A 20,653-nucleotide genomic window follows, 5' to 3' on the forward strand; every position below is an offset into this window, starting at 1 on the left:
AGTTTGGGGAGTTTTCGGGCTATAAGCTCAATGTAGGGAAGAGTGAGCTCTTTGTATTACAGGCGGGGGACCAAGAAAGAAGGATAGGGGACCTACCGCTGAGGAGGGCGGAGGGGAGCTTTCGGTATCTGGGGATCCAGATAGCCAGGAGTTGGGGGATCCTACATAAACTGAATCTGACTAGGTTGGTGGAGCAAATGGAGGAGGATTTCAAAAGATGGGACATGTCACCGCTCTCGCTGGCAGATAGAGTGCAGTCGGTCAAAATGGTGGTCCTTCCGAGATTTCTGTTTGTGTTTCAGTGCCTTCCCATCGTGATCACTAAGGCCTTTTTTAAGAGAGTAGGCAGGAGTATTATGGGGTTTGTGTGGGCGAATAAGACCCCGAGAGTAAGGAGAGGGTTCCTGGAACGCAGTAGGGACCGAGGAGGGTTGGCGCTGCCAAACCTGGGGAGCTACTACTGGGCAGCAAATGTGGCGATGATCCGCAAGTGGGTTATGGAGGGAGAGGGGGCCGCATGGAAGAGGATGGAGATGGCGTCCTGTAAAGGAACGAGCCTGGGGGCATTGGTGACGGCACCGCTGCCGCTCTCGCCAACAAAGTATACCACGAGCCCGGTGGTGGCGGCAACGCTAAGGATCTGGGGCCAGTGGAGATGGCACCGGGGTGCAATGGAAGCATCGGTGTGGTCCCCGATCAGGGGTAACCACCGGTTTGTCCCAGGGAAGATGGACGGGGGGTTCCAGAGCTGGCATCGGGTGGGGATTGGAAGAATGGGGGACCTGTTCATCGACAGGACGTTTGCGAGCCTAGGGGCACTGGAGGAGAAGTTCGAGTTACCCCCGGAAAGTGCCTTTAGATATATGCAGGTGAGGCGACAGGTGAGGGAATTCCCGTTGCTCCCGGCAAGTTCAAGATAGGGTGATCTCGGGTGTATGGGTCGGGGAGGGCAAGGTGTCGGAAATACACCAGGAGTTGAAAGAAGAGGGGGAAGCGCTGGTAGAAGAGTTGAAGGGCAAATGGGAGGAGGAGCTGGGGGAGGAGATCGAGGAAGGTCTGTTGGCTGATGCCCTAGGTAGGGTTAATTCCTCCTCCTCATGTGCCAGGCTCAGCCTGATACAATTTAAGGTGGTCCACAGTGCACACTTGACGGGGGCGAGGTTGAGTAGGTTCTTTGGGGTAGAGGACAGATGTGGAAGGTGCTCAGGGAGCCCGGCGAACCATGTCCATATGTTTTGGTCATGCCCGGCACTGGAGGGGTTCTGGAGAGGAGTGGCGGGAGCAATATCTCAGGTGGTGAAAGTCCGGGTCAAGCCAAGCTGGGGGCTAGCAATATTTGGAGTAGTGGACGAACCGGGAGTGCAGGAGGCGAAAGAGGCCGGCATTCTGGCCTTTGCGTCCCTAGTAGCCCGGCGAAGGATCTTGCTAATGTGGAAGGAGGCGAAGCCCCCCAGCCTGGAGGCCTGGATAAATGATATGGCTGGGTTCATAAAGTTGGAGAGGATAAAGTTTGCCTTGAGAGGGTCAGCGCAGGGGTTCTACAGGCGGTGGCAACCGTTCCTAGACTATCTCGCGGAGCGTTAGAGGAAGGTCGGTCAGCAGCAGCAGCAACCTGGCGGGGGTGGAGGGGACGTCCTGGGGGGGGGGGAGAGAAAGAGGAGGGGGGGGGGAGAAGGGGGGGGGGGGAGAAAGAGAGGGGGGGGAGAAAGGGGGGGGGACTGCCTGGGAGGGTGGATGAGCAAGAGATAACATGAAGGGTTGGGGAAACTGGCACGTACGGGTGAGGGCCAGTGTACAAAGCTGTGTAAATATATCATTTTGCCATGTACATATCTTGCTCTGCGCGATTTCACGTTTTGTTTTTTTGTTACGAGGGCGGGGGGGGGGGGGGGGGGGTTATTGTTTGTAAGGGAGAAAAATTGTGTTAAAAAACTTTAATAAATATATATTTTTTTAAAAAGGTATGGAAGATTGACATTTTTATTGATTTTTAATAAAAGCTATTTTTATGCATGAGTGTCTTTTTAAAACATGACTTAAACATTCTACAGTCATGAAAGCATTCACTGCTTCTGTCCAGTTTATAGTGTGTGAATGGGCATGGAAGTGCCGTAGTTTGAAATGGAGGTGGGGGATGCATGAGGGATTATAATGGGTGGGTGGATGCCATATCTTGACAAGGGGGGATTGCTGGGGGGGCCAAAAGGGGTTTATGGGCACGGGGAGTGTGTATGGCTGAGGCCAGGGAGCCCCTGCAGCTTTTATTTTAACTGGGTCAAAGTCCTACAGTACAGGTGTGGGTCTTTTAAACAAGCCTCCTCCGCACCCAGCAGCCTGCACACAGGTTGCTGCCTGCGAACTGACAATCCCGTCTTTATAGGCAATGTGCCAAGCCTGGAATTTGTCCGACTCCTGTCACCCGCCTCGAGGCTAAAAATCTAGGCCACAAAGTCCAATTTTAACTCGGTCAACAGCGTGGATTTTGGATGAATTAAAATCTTGCTTCTGCTGTTTCTTTGTATGCTTTACCTTAAATGTTTTTGAGGACTTGAATTTACCAGAATACCTGATTTAACCCTTTCTGTGTTCCTAGAACTCAGTGGTATGGTTCAATAACTCATAGTTCCGTAGAATCAAAACAAGAAGATAATTGTGTTCATTTAAGTATAAGTAAATTGGAAAATGTGAAATGCACAAATACAAACAGCAGCTTCCCTCACACCATGGGGAAGGTGGTAGCATAGTGGTATTATCATTGGACTAGTAATCCAGAGACCCAGGACAGTGCTCTGGGGACCAGGTTCAAATCTCACCCTGGCAGGTGGTAAAACTTGAATTCAATAAAGACCTGGAATTAAAAGTCTAATGATGACCATGAAACCATTGCCGATTGTTGTAAAAACCTGTCTGGTTCACTTATGTCCTTCAGGGAAGGGAATCTGCCATCCTTACCAGGTCTGGCCTTAATGTGACTCCAGACCCACACAGCGATGCAGTTGAGTCTTAACTGCCCCCCACTGAAATGGCCTATTAAGCACTTAGTTCAAGGCGATTAGGGATGGGAAACAAATGCTGGCCCAGCCAGGGACGTCCACATCCCAAAAACTAATTTAAAAAATCTTCCTTTTACTTGCTTCAGTAGCATGAGTTGGAAAATAACTAAGAATTAAAAAAATTAGTTTGATCTGAAAACATATTAACCAAGTACTTAATTTTGTTTTAAGGGAATGAATGATAAGAAATGATAACCACAGTTGCCTTCTTTTATTTAAATAAATGACAGTTTATTAGAGATGGCATTTACATCATTGATTGTTGTCGAAAGTGCAGCTTTACTACCTCACGACACTGAGAACCCAGGTTCCTTCCCGGCCCTGGGTCACTGTCTGCGTGGAGTTTGCTCATTCCCCCGTGCCTGGGTGGGTCTCACCCCATAACCCAAAGATGAGCAGGAAAGGTGGATTGGCCATGTTAAATTGCCCCTTAATCGGAAAAATGTTTTTTTAAATGAAAGTGCAGTTTTACATTACAGTTCTTCAGCTTAATATCTCATATCTTAAAATTAATTTCTGGTTCCTGCAGCCCCGTACTTTTCTTGACATTGGCAGGATTCTCGGGCCTCCCAGCCATGTGGTTCTTGTCGGCGACAGGTGGCCACTCCACGCCGCCGGCAAACCTGCAGGCAGGGGTGCGCTGTCGGCATGACGAGAGAATCCCACTGCCAGTGAATGGTTGGAGTGTTTCGGCCATTTAGTTTCCAAAGGAGGCTTCTTTATTTGAATCTTCAGCATGTATCCTTCAACTGTCACCTACACTGACTGCACTTGTCCCTCGTCCAGAGAACCAGACTGAAGGCATGGCTGCTAAATTTGCTGGCGACACAAAGCTGGCTAGGAAAGTAAATTGTGAAGAGGACATAAGGAGGCTACAAAGTGTCATGGATAGGTAAAGTGATTGGGCAAAAATCTGGCAAATATAATGTGGGCAAATGTGAAATTGTCCATTTTGGCAGGAAGAATCAAAAATAAATGTATTATCTCAATGGTGAGAGGTACAGAGGAATCTGGGTGTCCTAGTTTATGAATCACAAAAGGCTAGTATACAGATACAGAAAGTAATTAGGAAAGTAAATAGAATGTTACTGTTTGCTTTGAGGGGAATTGATTCCAAAAATAGGGATGTTATGTTTCAGTGCACAGGTCATTGTCTTTTTCATTAGTTGGACCGCATCTAGAATATTGTGTACAGTACTGGTCTCCTTATCTAAGGAAAGATGTAAATGCGTTCGAAACTGTTCCAAGAAGGTTTACTAGACTAATACCAGGAATGAACAGGTTTTCTTTCAGGGAAAGATTGGATGGTTAGATTTGTGTCCACTAGAGTTTAGAAGTGTAAGAGGCGACTTGATCAAAGCCTTTTATATCTTGAGGATAGATGTGGAACAGATTCCTCTCTCTGCTACTTAAATGGAAGCATTAAACATATATTACAGTCTCAAAGCGGACATTTATGACATTTTTCTTTTCAAAGGATAGGAATGTATTTTTTTTTAAATGAGAAGAAGAAGAATACATTGGAGCTGCCATGTTGACGTCATCTTGAGTGCAGAGTATTGGGCTGCAGAGATTTCAAATTTGAATGGTTTATTGCCTGCAGAATGTTCGGGTGCTGCAACAATGGGCTGGATTCTCTTGTCCCGTGATGCCGGCAATGCGGATCGTGATCGGGAGGAGAATCGGGTGTCCCGCCGAAACGGGTCCTAATGAGCCATTTGCATCCACTTCGCGGATCAGGCATTCCTGTCTGGAAGCTCGCGAGCCCTGGATTAGGAAAGGAATTCTAAAACTTAACAATCAAATGGAAAAAGATGAGCCTTTTCGCAAAGTGTTGTTGCAGAAACTCTTGGCACAGTCGTTTGTTGCATCAAAAGGTTGCATGAAGACAAAATTATATGGTACATTGCAAGTGTAATGTTATTCGCTAAATGGCAAATATTCTTCATAGCTAGTTGATTTTAACGGTCAACATATGCTGAAAGGAAGATTTTATCAGCCCATTACTCCAAAGTTGGAAGATTCATAGTTGAGAGCTGATCGAGAACATTAGGCAGGACAGGGAGCATTTTTGCCATGTAAATCTATTTTAAGTAAAGATTTCTAGATACACAGGAGCCTCTGTACTGTTTGGAAGCTAGCCCTGCAGCTTAACTAAAGAAATGAATGGGATTAAATGCATAGAATCATAAAATGATTACAGCACAGAGGCTATTCAGCCTGTTGTCTTTGTGCCAGGTCTACAGAAAATCAACTTACCTTATTACCACATAGCCCTGCAAAATGTTTTGTTTCAGATATCCAATTCTCTTTTGGAGGTCTTGACTGAATCTGCCACCACAACATCAGACAGTCCAGATCCTAACCAGACACTATGGGCGGGTGGGAGAATCGCCGGGGTGCCGCGCGAGTCCCGCCACGCCGCCCCGGCACCCGGATGCGATTTCTCCCCCCCCCCCCAAACCGGAGCGGCGAGAATCACGGCTGGCCGCTGGGAGAATCGCCGCTCGGTGTTTGTAACGGGCGAGCGGTGATTCTCCGGCCCGGATGGGCCGAGCGGCCTGCCCAACACGACGGCTTCCCACTGGTGACGTCCACACCTGGTTGCTGCCGGCGGGAACAGTACAGGAATGCTGGGGGGGGGGGGGGGGGGGGGTGGGAGAATAGGGGGCTGGGAGTGGCCTCCGACGCCGGAGTGAAACACTCCGGCGTCGGGTCTTAGTCTCCCGATGGGAGAATTGCGCCCTATGTATTTTTTTAATCATCTTTATGGTCACAAGTAGGCTTACATTAAGACTGCAATGAAAGAGCAGCACCATACTAAGGCGGGTGCGAAGTCTCCGGCCCATTAGGAGTTCTGCGGGAGCTACACCAGTCACCGCATGGAGGGTGGTACTATACGAAAACAAAAAGCGAGCCAGTCTTGTGTCGATTGCCCCGGAAGACTGCTTCTTTCGGCCTCGTTTGAATATCTGCACTGTGCGCTCCGCCAACCCATTTGAAGCCGGGTGGTAAGGGGCAGTGCGGATATGGCTTATGCCGTTCATCTTCATGAACCTCGCAAACTCCTCACTGGTGAATGGAGTGCCGTTATCCGTGACCAGCACCTCGGGGAGGCCATGTGTACTAAACGACAAACGCATCTTCTCAATTGTTGCGCAGGACGTTATGCCTAGCATCTTATGCACCTCTAGCCATTTAGACTGGGCGTTGATGAATAAAAGGAACATGGATCCTTGAAAAGGGCCGGCGAAATCCGCATGCAAGCGTGCTCAAGGCCGCCCTGGCCATTCCCAGTGATGTAGGGGCGCGGCCGGCAGAAGCTTCTGATGCTCCTGACAAATGGAGCAGTTTTGGGCCACCTTCTCAATGTTGGCGTCGAGGCCTGGCCACCAGACATAACTCCGGGCCAACATTTCAATCTTGGTCACAGCTGGATGCCCATTGTGCAAGACTCTTATTCTCAGCTCCTGTCCTTTTTCCGGGACAAACACACGCGTCCCCCACAAAAGGATGCTGTCTTCCACGCTCAATTCTGACAGCTTGGAGGAAAATGCGGCAACTTGCCTGGGAGCTGTCCATGCTGCCCACCATACAGGACTATGTGTCGAACCTTTGACAGGACTGGCTCCGTCTGGGTCCACTCATGGATCTGTGATGCCGTGACAGGCAAGGTGTCCATAAAATTTAGGGTTGCAACCACCTCACCGGTCGTGGGGGTCGACATGGGGCCAGTCGATAAAGGCAATCGGCTCAGTGCGTCGGCATTCGCTATCTGCATTCCTGGTTTGTGCTCCAGAGAATACTCGTATGCAGCGAGCAACAAAGCCCAGCACTGGATCCGTGCGGAAGCAATGGGCGGTATTGGCTTATCCTCTCTGAAAAGTCCCAGCAGAGTCTATGATCAGTCACGATAGTGAAGTGGCAGCCATACACGTACTGGTGGAAACGTTGCACCACAAAGACCACCGCTAGGCCCACCTTCTCGATCTGCGCGTACTTTTTTTCCACTGCAGTCAAATGTGCGGGAGGCGAAAGCTATCGGTCGCTCGGCCCCGTTCTCCATCTTGTGGGACAGGACAGCCCCAATACCATACAGGGATGCATGACATGTGACGAGCAAAGGATTTCCAGGATCATAGTGGGTTAGTAACCCAGACGACGACAATTGTTGTTTTACCCGCCGGTTTCTTGCGGCTGACCCCAAACCCAGGTGTGACTTTTCTTTAGCAGAAGATGCAACGGGGCCAGCGTAGTTGCCAGATTAGGGAGGAACTTCCCGTTAATAGTTTACGAGGCCGAGAAAAGAACAAAGATGCGAAGTGTCAGTCGGCGCGGGGGCCTGTTGAATCGCGCGCACTTTCTCTGCGACGGGGTGCAGACCTTCGCAGTCCACCCGATAACCCAGGTAGACTACTTCCTTCGCCTGAAAGACGCACTTTGTGCGACGTAAATGGACTTCAGCCTCCGAAAAGCGTCTTAAGGACAGCCTCCAGATTTTCCAAATGTTCCTGCTCCGATGTCCCTCTCATCAAAACGTCATCTAAGTAGACAGCGACACGTGGTAAACCTCTCAATATGCCCTCCATAACACGTTGAAAAATAGCACAGGCAGAGGACACTCCAAAGGGCAACCGTGTATATTCATACATGCCCCGATGTGTATTAATCGTTACATATGGTCGGGAGGCAGGGTCCAACTCCAGCTGCAGGTAGGCGTCACTCATATCTAATTTTGTGAACGAGAGTCCACCTGCAAGCTTCGCGTAGAGATCCTCTATGCGAGGCATTGGATATTGGTCGAATCGGGAAGCCGTATTCACTGTACGTTTATAGTCGCTGCACAAGTGAGCTGTGGCATCTGGCTTCATTACAGGTACAATTGGTGCTGCCCAGTCAGCGAAACGGACGGGCCTGATAATACCCAAAGTTTCCAAACGAGTGAGCTCCCCTTCTACCTTCGAGCAAGGCGTAAGGCACCGGGCGCCCGGAAATAGTGCGGCGTGGCTCCTGGTTCGACTTGGATACGGGCAACGTCCCCTTTTATTTTCCCCAAACCGGGCTGGAATACATCTGGGTATCGTCCTAGCACTTCAGTCAACCCTCCAGAAACTGTTTGGAGGATGTGCTGCCACTGCAAGCACAAATGGCGCAACCAGTCCCGACCCAACAGGCTGGGCCCATGGCCGCGCACCGTGATAAGTGGGAAACGCCCCTCCTGGCGTCCATAAACAACAGGGGTCATTGTAGTTCCTGCGATGTCCAATGGTTCCCCCGTGTACGTGGCCAACCTGGCCTGTGTGTCGGTTAATGTAAGGGTCTGTATACCCTGCTTGATGCGGTTGAATGCCCTCTGGGCGGTCACGGAGACCGCTGCGCCAGTGTCCAACTCCATCTCAAGTGGGTGACCATTGACCTGTACTGTCACCTTAATGGGGGCCACACGGGGAGCTGCCACACAATGCAGTTGCAGGCAGTCGTCCTCCATCTCCATGTCCTCAGGAGTAGTCGCCGCAGGCTCATCCACATGGAAGGTACGGCCCCTGGGCTGGCCCCAGTTTCGGTCAGAACGACGGCGCCTCTGGCACCCCCAGGACCAGCGTCCGCGACGGGGTCGGCGCCTACAAGTCTGACACGGACATGGCTCCTCATCCATTGGTTCTGGAGAAGGCTCCCTTCGGGGAGGAATGTCCGATGGCCACTGGCGTCGATCCGGATGTCGTCTCGCCCAAGGTACCGCAGGAGTGCGGGGGGACGTTTTTGGACGGAAGGGGTTGAGCCCCAAGGCATGCACTTCCATTCCCTGTATCCCCTGCACTCCTCGTTCTGCGCTCTCTCGGGATAATACTATTTGAATGGCCTGTTGAAAAGTCAATGTTGGCTGAGCTAACAACTTTCTCTGGGTGGCCGCATTGTTAATACCGCAAACCAAATGGTCGCGAAACATTCCTGACAAGGTCTCACCATAGTCACAGTACTCCGCAATCCTGCGTAGCCTGGATAGAAAGTCGGCAAGGGATTCTCCTGGGGTCCTCTCAGCGGTATTAAACCGGTAACGTTGGACTATTGTGGACTGGGTTGGATTAAAATGCTGCCCCACTAAATTCACAAGTTCATCAAACGTTTTGGTGTCCGGCGCAGCTGGGTACGTAAGGCTCCTAATCACCTCAAACGTATGCGGGCCGCAGGCGGTGAGCAATATGACCACCTGCCACTTGTTTTCGGTGATATTGTTTGCCCGGAAATAGTAACGCACCCGTTGTGCATATTGGTTCCAGCTTTCCAGCGCAGCATCAAAAACATCCAAACGTCCGTACAGAGGCATGGTGTAATAGAAAACAACTTCCAACCTGTATCCAACAAAAATCCAGGGAGGTGGCTTCAGCAGTCGCCAGTTTTGTGAGGGCCACAAAGAATCCAGCACGAGTTTCAAGGATACAAAGAAATAACATTTATTTACAACACACACACACACACACACACACAGGATTGTGGGATTGTCATTAGTCCCCAGCCAATGGTAAGCAGGCCAGTTATAACAATTAGCCAATCTCTTAACCTGACAATTTCAATGATTTGTGCACATAAATCTCCAGGCTCCTAACAAAAAAACCTCCACCCCCACCCTGCCTGATCCTTGACTTGCCCATGCCCCTTCTTGTTTTAAAAAAAAATTTTAGAGTACCCAATTCTATTTTTCCAATTAAGGGGCAATTTAGCTTAGTCAATCCACCTCCCCTGCACATCTTTGGGTTGTGGGGGTGAAACCCATGCAACACAGGGAGAATGTGCAAACTCCACACAGTCAGTGACCCAGAGCCGGGATCGAATCTGGGACCTCAGCGCAATGAGGCAGCAGTGCTATCCACTGCGTCACTGTGCTGCCCTGTCCATGCCCCTTCTGACCCACTATCCAGTCTGGTATACTCCTGCTTCCCTCCCCTGTGCCACAGACATCCACAAAAACAACCCTTCACCTCAGATCCGTGCCACCTTTAAACGATCATGAAACAGGAGGCACAAGTTTCCCGTGCATCGCTGACGTAATCTAGAAAATAATTTGAGAGAGTTTTAGAATGATAAATAGGACTTTCTGAATGATGAGCATTCTTAGGATACAAATGTATTGAAAATAGGAACCAGCAACTGGGCAGCGTGGAGCCCAAACTGCCACTGCAACGCATTTGAGTTCATCTCTACATCGCGAACTGCTGATGGGAAACCGAGGTTTCAGCTCCCACTTTATTCCCCTGCCTCATCATGGTTCCCGCTCTTACAGGTCCCGTTAAATATTGCCCACAGCGTTAACAGCTGAAGCAAGGTTTATGCTGATTGTTTTGCCTCCCTTAAACCTTGTATTGTCCCACTGCGTGTGACATGGGAAAGCAGAAACTAACCTCGCGGTGCCCAGAGATCAATGTAGCCCTACTTACACTTACCTAAAAAGCCTCAGGGTCTTCACGTCAAGTAGACCGACAGCTCCCTATCAGGAAATACCATTGGGTTCCTACTGATGCCGTCAGAGCACAATTATATATCTGCCTGTGATCCCATTGGCTGCCTCACTCACTGCCAAAACTCACAAGTGTTAGAATCAGGAGTCAATGGAAATGATCATCTTGCATTTTGGACTTGTGATAGGAGTTTATTAAAATATCATGCGAGTCGCATGTAGTTTCCAGTCTGAAAATGCCATTTAGGTAATTTCCCCTGGGTATTTCACTGATCCTAGATTAGAGTTCTGGCAGCAGGCCAGGAAAGAAACCATGAAAATCTCAGGGCATCCACGTAAATCTGTAGTACCATGTGCCAAGAGGGCAGATGTTCAGTCAGGGCACAGGCAGAGTCAAATAGTGAGAGCAGGTGTTTCACAAAAGTCCCTTTAGGCTGGAATACAGTGCTTTCTTGTATTTAGCCAGATGATGTCCTTGTGCATTAGCCTCATTAATGCCCAAAATGTGATGCAGTGAAAATGTTTAATGATGCGCCAAACACTTCTCATCTGCTGATATTTATACCAGGGGCTGGAATTTACATTGCGATCCACTCCCCGCATCCTCAGCATACATGTCAGGGGTGAGACGCACCATTTTAATTTTCTGGGCGACGGGCCTTTAATTGATACGAGACGGGGCTTCTGTCCACCTCCAGGGGGAAGTCCAGTCTATAGAGCTACCAGCCAATCGGAGCCCAGCAGTTTTGCATTCTGGCAGTGGCAGCAGAAGCGACAGTCACTACTGGTGCTGCAGATACGCAATGATGGGTCTGGTCATGCCGATATACCTTGGATCTCCCAGAGGGCAGACTGACAGGGCCCGGTTGGGTGGGGTGGGGCAGTCGTGACAGGGCTGGAGATGCCTGGGGAGGCAAAACTGTGGGGAAGTGCCTCCATTTGGCCACGGGAGGGAGAGTGCCTGCCACAAGACAATTCCATCCCCCACTCTGTTAGACTGCATGGATGCATGCTGAATGTTAGCCCCCCCCCCCCCCCCCCCCCCCACCCTCCTTAAAACAGAGTGGCGGAGGGTGTTAGTTGCTCGCTTGAGGACCTAAATTAGGCCAGGGACAGGTGCCATATTTGACATTCCTCCACCGCTCGTAAAGCATAGTGGAGGAGTGCAGGCAGACAGCGGGTACACTGCCAATGACATATTGTCCCAGTTTACGGATCCACCCACTAGCTGTCCTACCCGTTGGTAACCAATAAACCTTAGCTGCAGGTTCACTTTTTTTTAAAGCATTCCTTCAATTTAAATGAATTATGCATGAAGCTGCTTTTAAATTGGCTTTTTGACAATGTTCCCAGTAACTTTTCGTGCATTTATTATGACTTTACCCCATACTTTGACATTTTGTATTCATGCATACTTTTCAGCAAATGTTGTGGCAATGTTTTTGTTTTTTTGTTTTTAAACCAGTTAATTACAGTGTTTTATGGTTCAAGTGATAAAAGAAGACAAGCTAGGGAAATCAGCAGGCAGAAAACCAGAAATGTTGACAAATATGCCCACTAACAACTATGGGCAAAAACCTGAGTTAGCTGTGAATCAACAAGATACAGCTTTGTCATCAAGAGTAAAACTTGCTAAAATCATGAGTACATTGCTGCCAATGGCTAGCCAGGTTTTCCTCAATTGTTATGCCTTTGTGCTTACAGCTTATTTCTGGATAATGTGATAACTGCTGACCATACACTTATCAAACAAGTGACACAGACGAGAGAACAGGCAATTCTGGATTTGGTGATGTGTAATGAGGCAGACTTGATTAGGGAACTTAAGGTGAAGGAACCCTTAGGGAGCAGAGACCATAATATGATAGAATTTACCCTGCAGTTTGAGAGGGAGAAGCTGCAATCCGATGTAACGGTACTACAATTAAATAAGGGTAACTACAAAGACATGAGGGAGGAGCTGGCCAGAGTTGATTGGAAAAGGAGCCAAGCAGGGAAGACAGTGGAACAGCAATGGAATGTGTATTTGGGGGTTATTCAGGAGGCACAACAGAAATTCATCCCAGGAGGAGGAGACATGCTAAGGGAAGGACAAGACATCCAAGGCTGACGAGGGAATTCAAGGACAACATAAAAGCTAAAGAAAAAGCATACAAAGTGGGAAAAGCATTAGTGGGAAGCCAGAGGATTGGGAAGCCTTTAAAAGTGAGCAGAGGACAACTAGAAAAGCATTAAAGCTGGAGAAGATGAAGTATGAGTACAAGCTAGCTAGTAATATAAAGGAAGATGGGGAGAGTTTTTTCCAATTTATAAAAGGTAAGAGAGAGGCAAAAATAGACTGGAGCACTGGAAAATGTGGCTGGAGAAGTAATAATAGGAAATAAAGAAATGGCAGATGAACTGAATAGTTACTTTGCATCAGTCTTCACTGTGGAAGACACCAGTGGGATGCCAGAGCTCCAGGAGAACCAGAGGGCAGAGGTGAGTGCAGTGACCATTACTAAGGAGAAGGTTCTGGGGAAAATGAAAGAACTGAAGGTTGTGGAGGCATTGGTGGTGATCACTGGAGGCAAGAAGGGTCCCAGAGGACTGGAAAGTGGCTCATGTAACACCCCTGTTTAATAAGGGAGGGAGGCAGAAGATGGGAAATTATAGGCCAGTTAGCCTGACTTCGGTCATTGGTAATATTTTAGAGTCCATTATTAAAAATGAGATCGCGGAGTGCTTGGAAGTGCATGATAAAATAGGGCTGAGTCAGCACGGCTTCGTCAATGGGAGGTCATCTCTGACAAATCTGTTCAAGTTATTTGAGGAAGTTACAAGGAAGTTAGACAAAGGAGAACCAGTGGGTGTGATTTATTTTGATTTCCAGAAGGCCTTTGACAAAGTGCCACATAGGAGATTGTTAAATAAGTTAAGAGCTCATGGTGTTCAGGATAAGATCCTGGCATGGATAGAAGATTGGCTGACTGGCAGAAGTCAGAGTGGGGATAAAGGGGTCTTTTTCAGGATGGCAGGCGGTGACTAATGGTGTGTCTCAGGGGTCGGTGCTGGGACCACAACTTTTCACAATATACATTAATGACCTGGAAGAAGGAACTGAAGGCACTGTTGCTAAGTTTGCAGATGATACAAAGATCTGTAGAGGGGCAAGTAGTATTGAGGAAGCAGGCGGGCTGCAGAAGGACTTGGACAGGCTAGGAGAGTGGGCAAATAAGTGGCAGATGGAATACAATGTGGAAAAGTGTGAAGTTATGCATTTTAGAAGGAGAAACTGAGGCACAGACTATTTTCTAAATGGGAAGATGCTTAGGAAATCAGAAGCACAAAGGGACTTTGGAGTCCTTGTTCAAGATTCTCTTAAGGTTAACGTGCAGGTTCAGTCAGCAGTTAGGGAGGCAAATGCAATGTTCGTATTCATGTCGAAGGCTAGAATACAAGACCAGGGATGTACTTCTGAGGCTACATAAAGCTGTGGTCATACCCCATTTGGAATATTGTGAGCAGTTTTGGGCCCCGTGTCTAAGGAAGGATGTGCTGGCCTTGGAAAGGGTCCAGAGGAGGTTCACAAGAATGATCCCTGGAATTAAGAACTTGTCATATGAGGAACGATTGAGGATCTGTACTCGGAGTTTAGAAGGATGAGGGGGAATCTTATTGAAACATACAGGATACTGCGAGGCCTGGACAGAGTGGACGTGGAGAGGATGTTTCCACTTGTAGAAAAAATAGAAACAGAGGACACCATCTCAGATTAAAGGGACGATCCTTTAAAACAGAGATGAGGAGCAATTTCTTTAGCCAGAGGATGGTGAATCTTTGGAATTCTTTGCAGCAGAAGGCTGTGGAGGCCAAATCACTGAGTGTCTTTAAGGCAGAGATAGATAGGTTCTTGATTAAAAAGGGGATCAGGGGTTATGGGGAGAAGGCAGGAGAATGGGGATGAGAAAAATATCAGCCATGATTGAATGGCAGAGCAGACTCGATGGGCCAAGTGGCCTAATTCTGCTCCTGTGTCTTATGGTCTTATGCATTGGTGAGCCTGAATTTTCATGTCCTTTCCCAGCAGAGTAAATCCTCGATTAAAGTGGATAACTGCATGTATCCAATTCCAAGCCTATATATTTCAGTATTTTAATGCATGGAGATCACAAAAAAGTATGTATGTTCATGTGTGTGTGTTGTGTTTGTGCGTAGCAAAGGTTTCAATTGCACATTGCATCTTGATTATGCACCTTGCTGAGATATGAATAAACAATGATAAATGTTGTAAAATTCCATAAGAACATGCTGTGACCATGCTGGAAATATACAGCAGCACAGGAACAGGCCTTCCAAGGAAGGAGTTAGCGGAATTTGGAAGAGGTTAGCAGACGTAATTTGCAGGGATGGGATTTTGGGTGATCCATTTGGTACATCTTACATAGGATGTGATAAAAATGAAATGAAAATCGTTTATTGTCACAAGTAGGCTTCCAATGAAGTTACTGTGAAAAGCCCCTAGTAGCCACATTCCGGCACCTGTTCAGGGAGGCTGGTACGGGAATACAAGACCAGGGTTATCTGGCAAAGAAACAGGTCTTTCGGCCCAGCTAGTCCAGGTCGGCATTAATGCTCCACTTTAACCTCGTCTCATCTTTCTTTATCTACATCTATCAAGTAACCCCTTGCATGCCCGTGTAGCTTCCCATTAAATGCATCTATTCTATTCTCTTCCACCACTCCCTTTGATTCCACATTCTCACCACTCTTTGGGTAAATAAGTTTCTTCTGAATTCCCGAATGGATTTCTCGGTGACTGTCTTAGATTGATGGCCCTGAGTTATGCTCTTCCCCACAAGAAGAAACATTCTCTCTGTATCCACTCCAACACAATCTTTCATAATTTTAAGGAGCTCTTCTGTCATCCTTCAGCTTTCTTTTATCAAGAGAAAAGGGATCCAACTTGTTTACCCTAATTCCTGGTATATATTCCCAAGCATACAATGTTACTGCTAGATAGCCCTCCACTGCCAGGCCTCTGTGTTCCATTGTGTCTCATAATAGTTCCCATGTCCTGCATGTATTGCAGGCCATTTCAAACTTAATTGTATCTCCTGTCAGACCAGCTGCCATATTCTCATAGCTCTTGACTCTGGAGTTTCAGACACTGCTGTCCTCCTCACACACACCCTCATTTAGCATACTGATGTTGATAGCTGCTTAACAGAATGCCTCTTTCCCACAGCTCCTGGTCCATTCGACCACATTGGGCTGTCTCCCCTTCGATTCTCTTCATTTCTTCCCCAGCAATCATACAGCCTTTATAAAAGGCCGAAAACTTATCGAGAGCATTTCAATAGAATTAAATATTTAAATTCTGATGAAATGTAAAGGTTAGAGTTCTGAAGGACTAATAAATAAACTAAATCTTTTAAAATTTACTTCAACTTTTCTCGCTCCAGAATGGCATCCCTTTGATATCTTGTCATTCTAATCATTCCTTGTGTGTCGGACTTCTGTGTCGGAACTGTGTTGGATTTATTTTTATATGAGATTTTTTGTCTTCACCTTATATTGGTCACCATTAATTTCAATAATCTTCACTTAAATACCATCAGGTATTGGAATTAATGTGGCCAAATGTCCGTGGCCATCCGGGTGAACTCCTGGTCAAACTATAACGGGAACAGTAGGAATATATCAATAACCTAGTTAATGCTAGATTCTGACCGTATGCCAAAAGTTCTTTTTAGCCTGTTGGGCTGGAGTCTTTGCCTAGCCTCTTATAAGGTTATTGGCTGATGCGGAAGCAGGGTTGAGATGGGGAATTGAAACATTAGTTAGATTGTTCTCTGCAATCGGGTCTCAGGATGAGGTTGCTGTTTGTACCCTTGGGAAATAGGATGGCTATTTAAGAGTTCTAAGAGTCAGTTAGATGTCGCTATACACAAAATGCACCAACCTGCACATTTTTGGAAGGTATGGGGCGAGATTCTCCGTCGGCCAACGTCCAAATCGGGAAACGCGATTGGGTGGAGAATCGGTTCAACGCCAAAACCATTTGACGCCAAATCCCAATTCTCTGTGGCCTCGAAAGTGGCGCCAATGTATTCTGGAACACACATACAGTAAACACCGTTTGTGTATCATTAGCGGGCATAACCTGTATTCTCCAGGGCTACCGCCATTCGCCGCCTCCGATGGGCCAAATTCCCGACGGCGCAGTTTACTTGTGCTTTTAAAAATCGTGAAACTGATGTCATGGCTGATGAGGGAGAGAGAGGGGGTATGGAATGTGTCCAAAATCACCATAGTTTGCTGACAGTTGTGCCGCTGGCTGGGGTATTTCTGCCAGGGCCAAGGGGCGCAGTGGGGGTGGCCAGGAGGTGGGCTGTGGGATCAGGGTGGATGGGCGTGGAATGCCATTGCTGCAGCCTGCAAGGCAGCCATGCAGCTGCGCATGCTGTTGACTGCCCACTGGGAACTTAGGGCCAAAGGTCGTATGGAGGTCCCCCCAGGGCACCCCCCAAGTGTCCTCTAGCCTCAGCCAACCTATCAACGGGATGGATGTGTTCCAGCGCAACAAGCGGCATCCTGTTGGCTGAGATGAGTATGTGAGGGGAGTGTAATATATATATGCGGCTGCAGCTTGTCAGCCTCCTGAGTGGCAATCGCAAATCCGGTGAATCCAACAACGTTTCTCATTGGAATAGATTGTGTTCCACATGACGCTTGTGCCAGTTGCTCCACGGTCTCTGAATCGGTCTAGGTGCGGTGCCAGTTTTGCTGTCATGGAACTCCACAAAACCTGCATCGGCATCAACACTAAGTCTCAGGAACGGAGAATCCAGCCCATAATCTATAGATCAGAGAACCTGAGACCAGTACTACTAATGCTTCCATGGTTAAAATGGGCAAATTCTAGGTAGGGATTGAAACTGGGAGTCCGTGATCTGTTCCAATCGATACCATAGGCGGGATTCTCCCTTTTGGGGACTAAGTCCCCACGCCTGCAGGAAAACGGGCGAGAATCACTCCAGACTTTTTCCTCGCAAGTCCGAGGTGATTCTCCGCTTTCCATGGGGCTAGCAGGGCTCCGGCATGCTTCCCAAAGCTCTGGCTGCCGGCGGAGCCCTCCTGTCCAGACCACGCGGCCGTGCATGCGCACGACGGCCGCAAGCGGTTCCGTGCAAGCGCGCGGCGGCCCACTTCGGCATGGGCGCCACCGACATGGTGGAGCCACACAGCCGGCCTAGGCAGAGTAAGGTAGGTCTCCTACAGAACACGATGACCCACCAATTGGTGGCCCCCAATCGAGGGCCTGGCCACTGCTGAGGCCCTCCCCAGAGTCAGATACCCCCCGTCCCCCACCAGGACCGCCATTGAGGCCACGGATCCGAGCCCCCGCTGGGTGGTACTAGATGTAAACTACGCTGGCGGGAGTTCGGTCAGTCGAACGCGGAGTATCGCTGCATGGGCCTATTCCAACGGCCCCCGACCGGCGTCACGTCGACCGTGCGTGCACGACTGGCGGGTCCGCAGAAGCGTCGTTGCGTGGCTTTCCGGCGTGAACGGCTATTCTCCGTCCCCGCGCCAGGCGTGATTCCTGCGTGGAGGGTCGCAGAATCCCGCCCCACGTTTTACTCACCTTGTCATTCAGAGATTATTAAACACCCAATCTTAAAAACAGTTCTCTCTAACCCTTAGCTCTCTTGCATTGGGTGGGATTGTCCATTCGTTTACGGCAGTGGGATTCTCCAGTCCCACTGCAATGAACGGGAGATTTGGCTGAGCACCAAATTCTCAGTCCTTGCTAGCAGTGGTAGGGGGCAGACCCGCAATGGAAAATGTCTGGAGAACGTTTGTGATATCTAGCTGCTAACCTGGCTTATCCCTTTATAAAATGTTAGACAATGCCAAGTAACTGTAACTGTTTATAAAAGGTTGAATTCAATCAAGAGGCAATTATAAAATTTCAGGTTCATTTTAACTTCTCTTCTAACATTTTAAACAGCTGTAACAACTGCTGTGTTGCAGATGCAAGCTAGGCAGAAGACATTGAATGAAATAAAGATTCAATTATTTTCTCTCCCAGTTGGGAGTCTCTGTATAGCATGGAATGAAAGGCTGAGGTGGCTCATGGATGCCTGTTATTAGTGTTTAACCAATGCAGCCTGAACACCCATTGGTCGGGGCTATATAAAGGTGGTTTGGGAATGATTCTCCCATTAGATATACATTCTGCCCTCTGCCATAGTGCCTGGTTTCCTTTCAGAGCATCTCCATAGTGGGGTGGTTGATGTCTTGAACTCAGTGAGGAAAGGATTACAAGATCTACGCTGTATCATACTCTATTATCGGCAATAACAGGGCTCTCTATTTAAGTGACAATTTTAAATGTGATTCAGAATTGCTATGATTACCTTTCGGTTCCTAACTAGACATCGTAACACTAATTTACTTCTATCACATTTTCAGATTCGCACAATGCAATGGCCATCAGGATCCCGGCAGGTTCCAGTTTCAATTTGCAGCCTCCCATGCAAACCTGGGGAGAGAAAGAAAATTGTGAAGGGAATCCCTTGCTGTTGGCACTGTGAACTCTGCGACGGCTATCAATACCAGGTGGATAAGTACAACTGCAAGGTGTGCCACTTTGACATGCGACCCAACGAGAACCACACGGGATGTCGCCAAATTCCCATAGTCAAACTGGAATGGTATTCCCCTTGGGCTGTTGCACCTGTGTTCTTTGCAATTATTGGTATCATTGCCACATTGTTTGTTGTTGTAACATTCATTCGCTACAACGACACACCAATAGTGAAAGCATTGGGACGAGAATTGAGTTACGTGCTTCTCACAGGGATTTTCCTCTGTTATGCCATTACCTTCCTTATGATAGCGGAGCCGGATGTTGCCATCTGCTCCATGCGACGCATTTTCCTTGGATTGGGTATGAGCATCAGCTACGCAGCCCTGCTCACCAAGACCAACAGGATATATCGGATATTCGAGCAAGGCAAAAAATCAGTCAGCGCCCCCAGATTTATCAGTCCAGCCTCTCAGCTTATGATAACTTTCAGTTTTATCTCTGTGCAACTGCTCGGAGTCTGCATCTGGTTCATTGCTGACCCACCCCACTCCTACATTGACTACGATGACCAAAAGACTGCCAATCCTAAGCTCGCTCGTGGAATTCTCAAATGTGATATTTCTGATCTGTCCCTCATCTGTTTACTTGGATACAGCATGCTCCTCATGGTCACGTGCACCGTGTATGCCATCAAAACCCGAGGAGTTCCAGAGACCTTCAATGAGGCCAAACCTATTGGATTTACCATGTACACCACCTGCATTGTATGGTTAGCCTTCATTCCAATATTTTTTGGGACTGCACAGTCTGCAGAAAAAGTAAGTACTGCACCTCTTAACGCTTTTACACCATGTCGGAAGGACAAAAACTGTGTGTGATTTGTGAATGTTGCTTCATTTAAAATAATTAGCAATGTTATCATTTCGGAAGCTGCTGAGACGGCAAAGAGCCATAATGGTGGAGATTTTCTTGAGGATAGTGACTATCAGGAGAATGGTGAAGCTACCTTTGCAAGTGTCTGTTCTGACCAGCCCAATCTTCCGGTTTCTTTACAATCCAGTGCACCTGTCTCAGACCCAATAAAATCTCCTCTATTGTCTTTGTCCAGTTCAAAAAATTCATGTTGAAACCAATTTGACTTCCAGCTTATGGAGCTCTCAAAGCATTTGGACAAAGAAAAATGTCAATTGGTCACTGCCTAGGCAAAGATTATTACTCATTAATGGGGCAAAACATTCAGTTGTTATCTCATAAAGGTTTTCTGTGCTATTGTTTATCTTGCAAACATTTCCCCCCAGCAGTCAAGTTTAGATCATGGACGATTACTGATAAATCATTAAATATGTAATATTTCTGTAACACTTTCTTGGTGCCATTTTCTGTATGTAACCTTCTCATCAATGGGAAGGAAAGTACCTAATTGTTACCACTTCTTGCTCATTTCTGCTGCTCTCTGCTGCCGGTGTGGGCCTTCAACTGAAGCAAAGTGATCTAGATCGTACTGTCAAATTACCGTAGAGCAAAATGAAGCAAGTACACCTGAGTGGGCAATGCAAATTCATTTGCCAT

The 20,653-nt window shown here is 47.8% G+C and overlaps 1 protein-coding gene across 3 annotated transcripts in view; it reads left to right on the forward strand.

Annotated features, from left to right (window-relative positions):
* Nucleotides 1-20,653, forward strand: part of LOC140393857 (metabotropic glutamate receptor 4-like) — a 1,771,763-nt gene that overhangs the window by 1,281,620 nt on the left and 469,490 nt on the right. For all 3 annotated transcript variants that reach the window (XM_072480390.1, XM_072480392.1, XM_072480391.1), the window contains exon 9: nucleotides 18,967-19,902. In XM_072480390.1, the coding sequence (XP_072336491.1) occupies nucleotides 18,967-19,902 (936 nt within the window). The remainder of the gene's footprint in view (nucleotides 1-18,966; nucleotides 19,903-20,653) is intronic.

This window comes from Scyliorhinus torazame, chromosome 17 (assembly GCF_047496885.1).
Source record: "Scyliorhinus torazame isolate Kashiwa2021f chromosome 17, sScyTor2.1, whole genome shotgun sequence".
In the NCBI taxonomy this organism is placed as follows: Eukaryota; Metazoa; Chordata; class Chondrichthyes; order Carcharhiniformes; family Scyliorhinidae; genus Scyliorhinus; species Scyliorhinus torazame.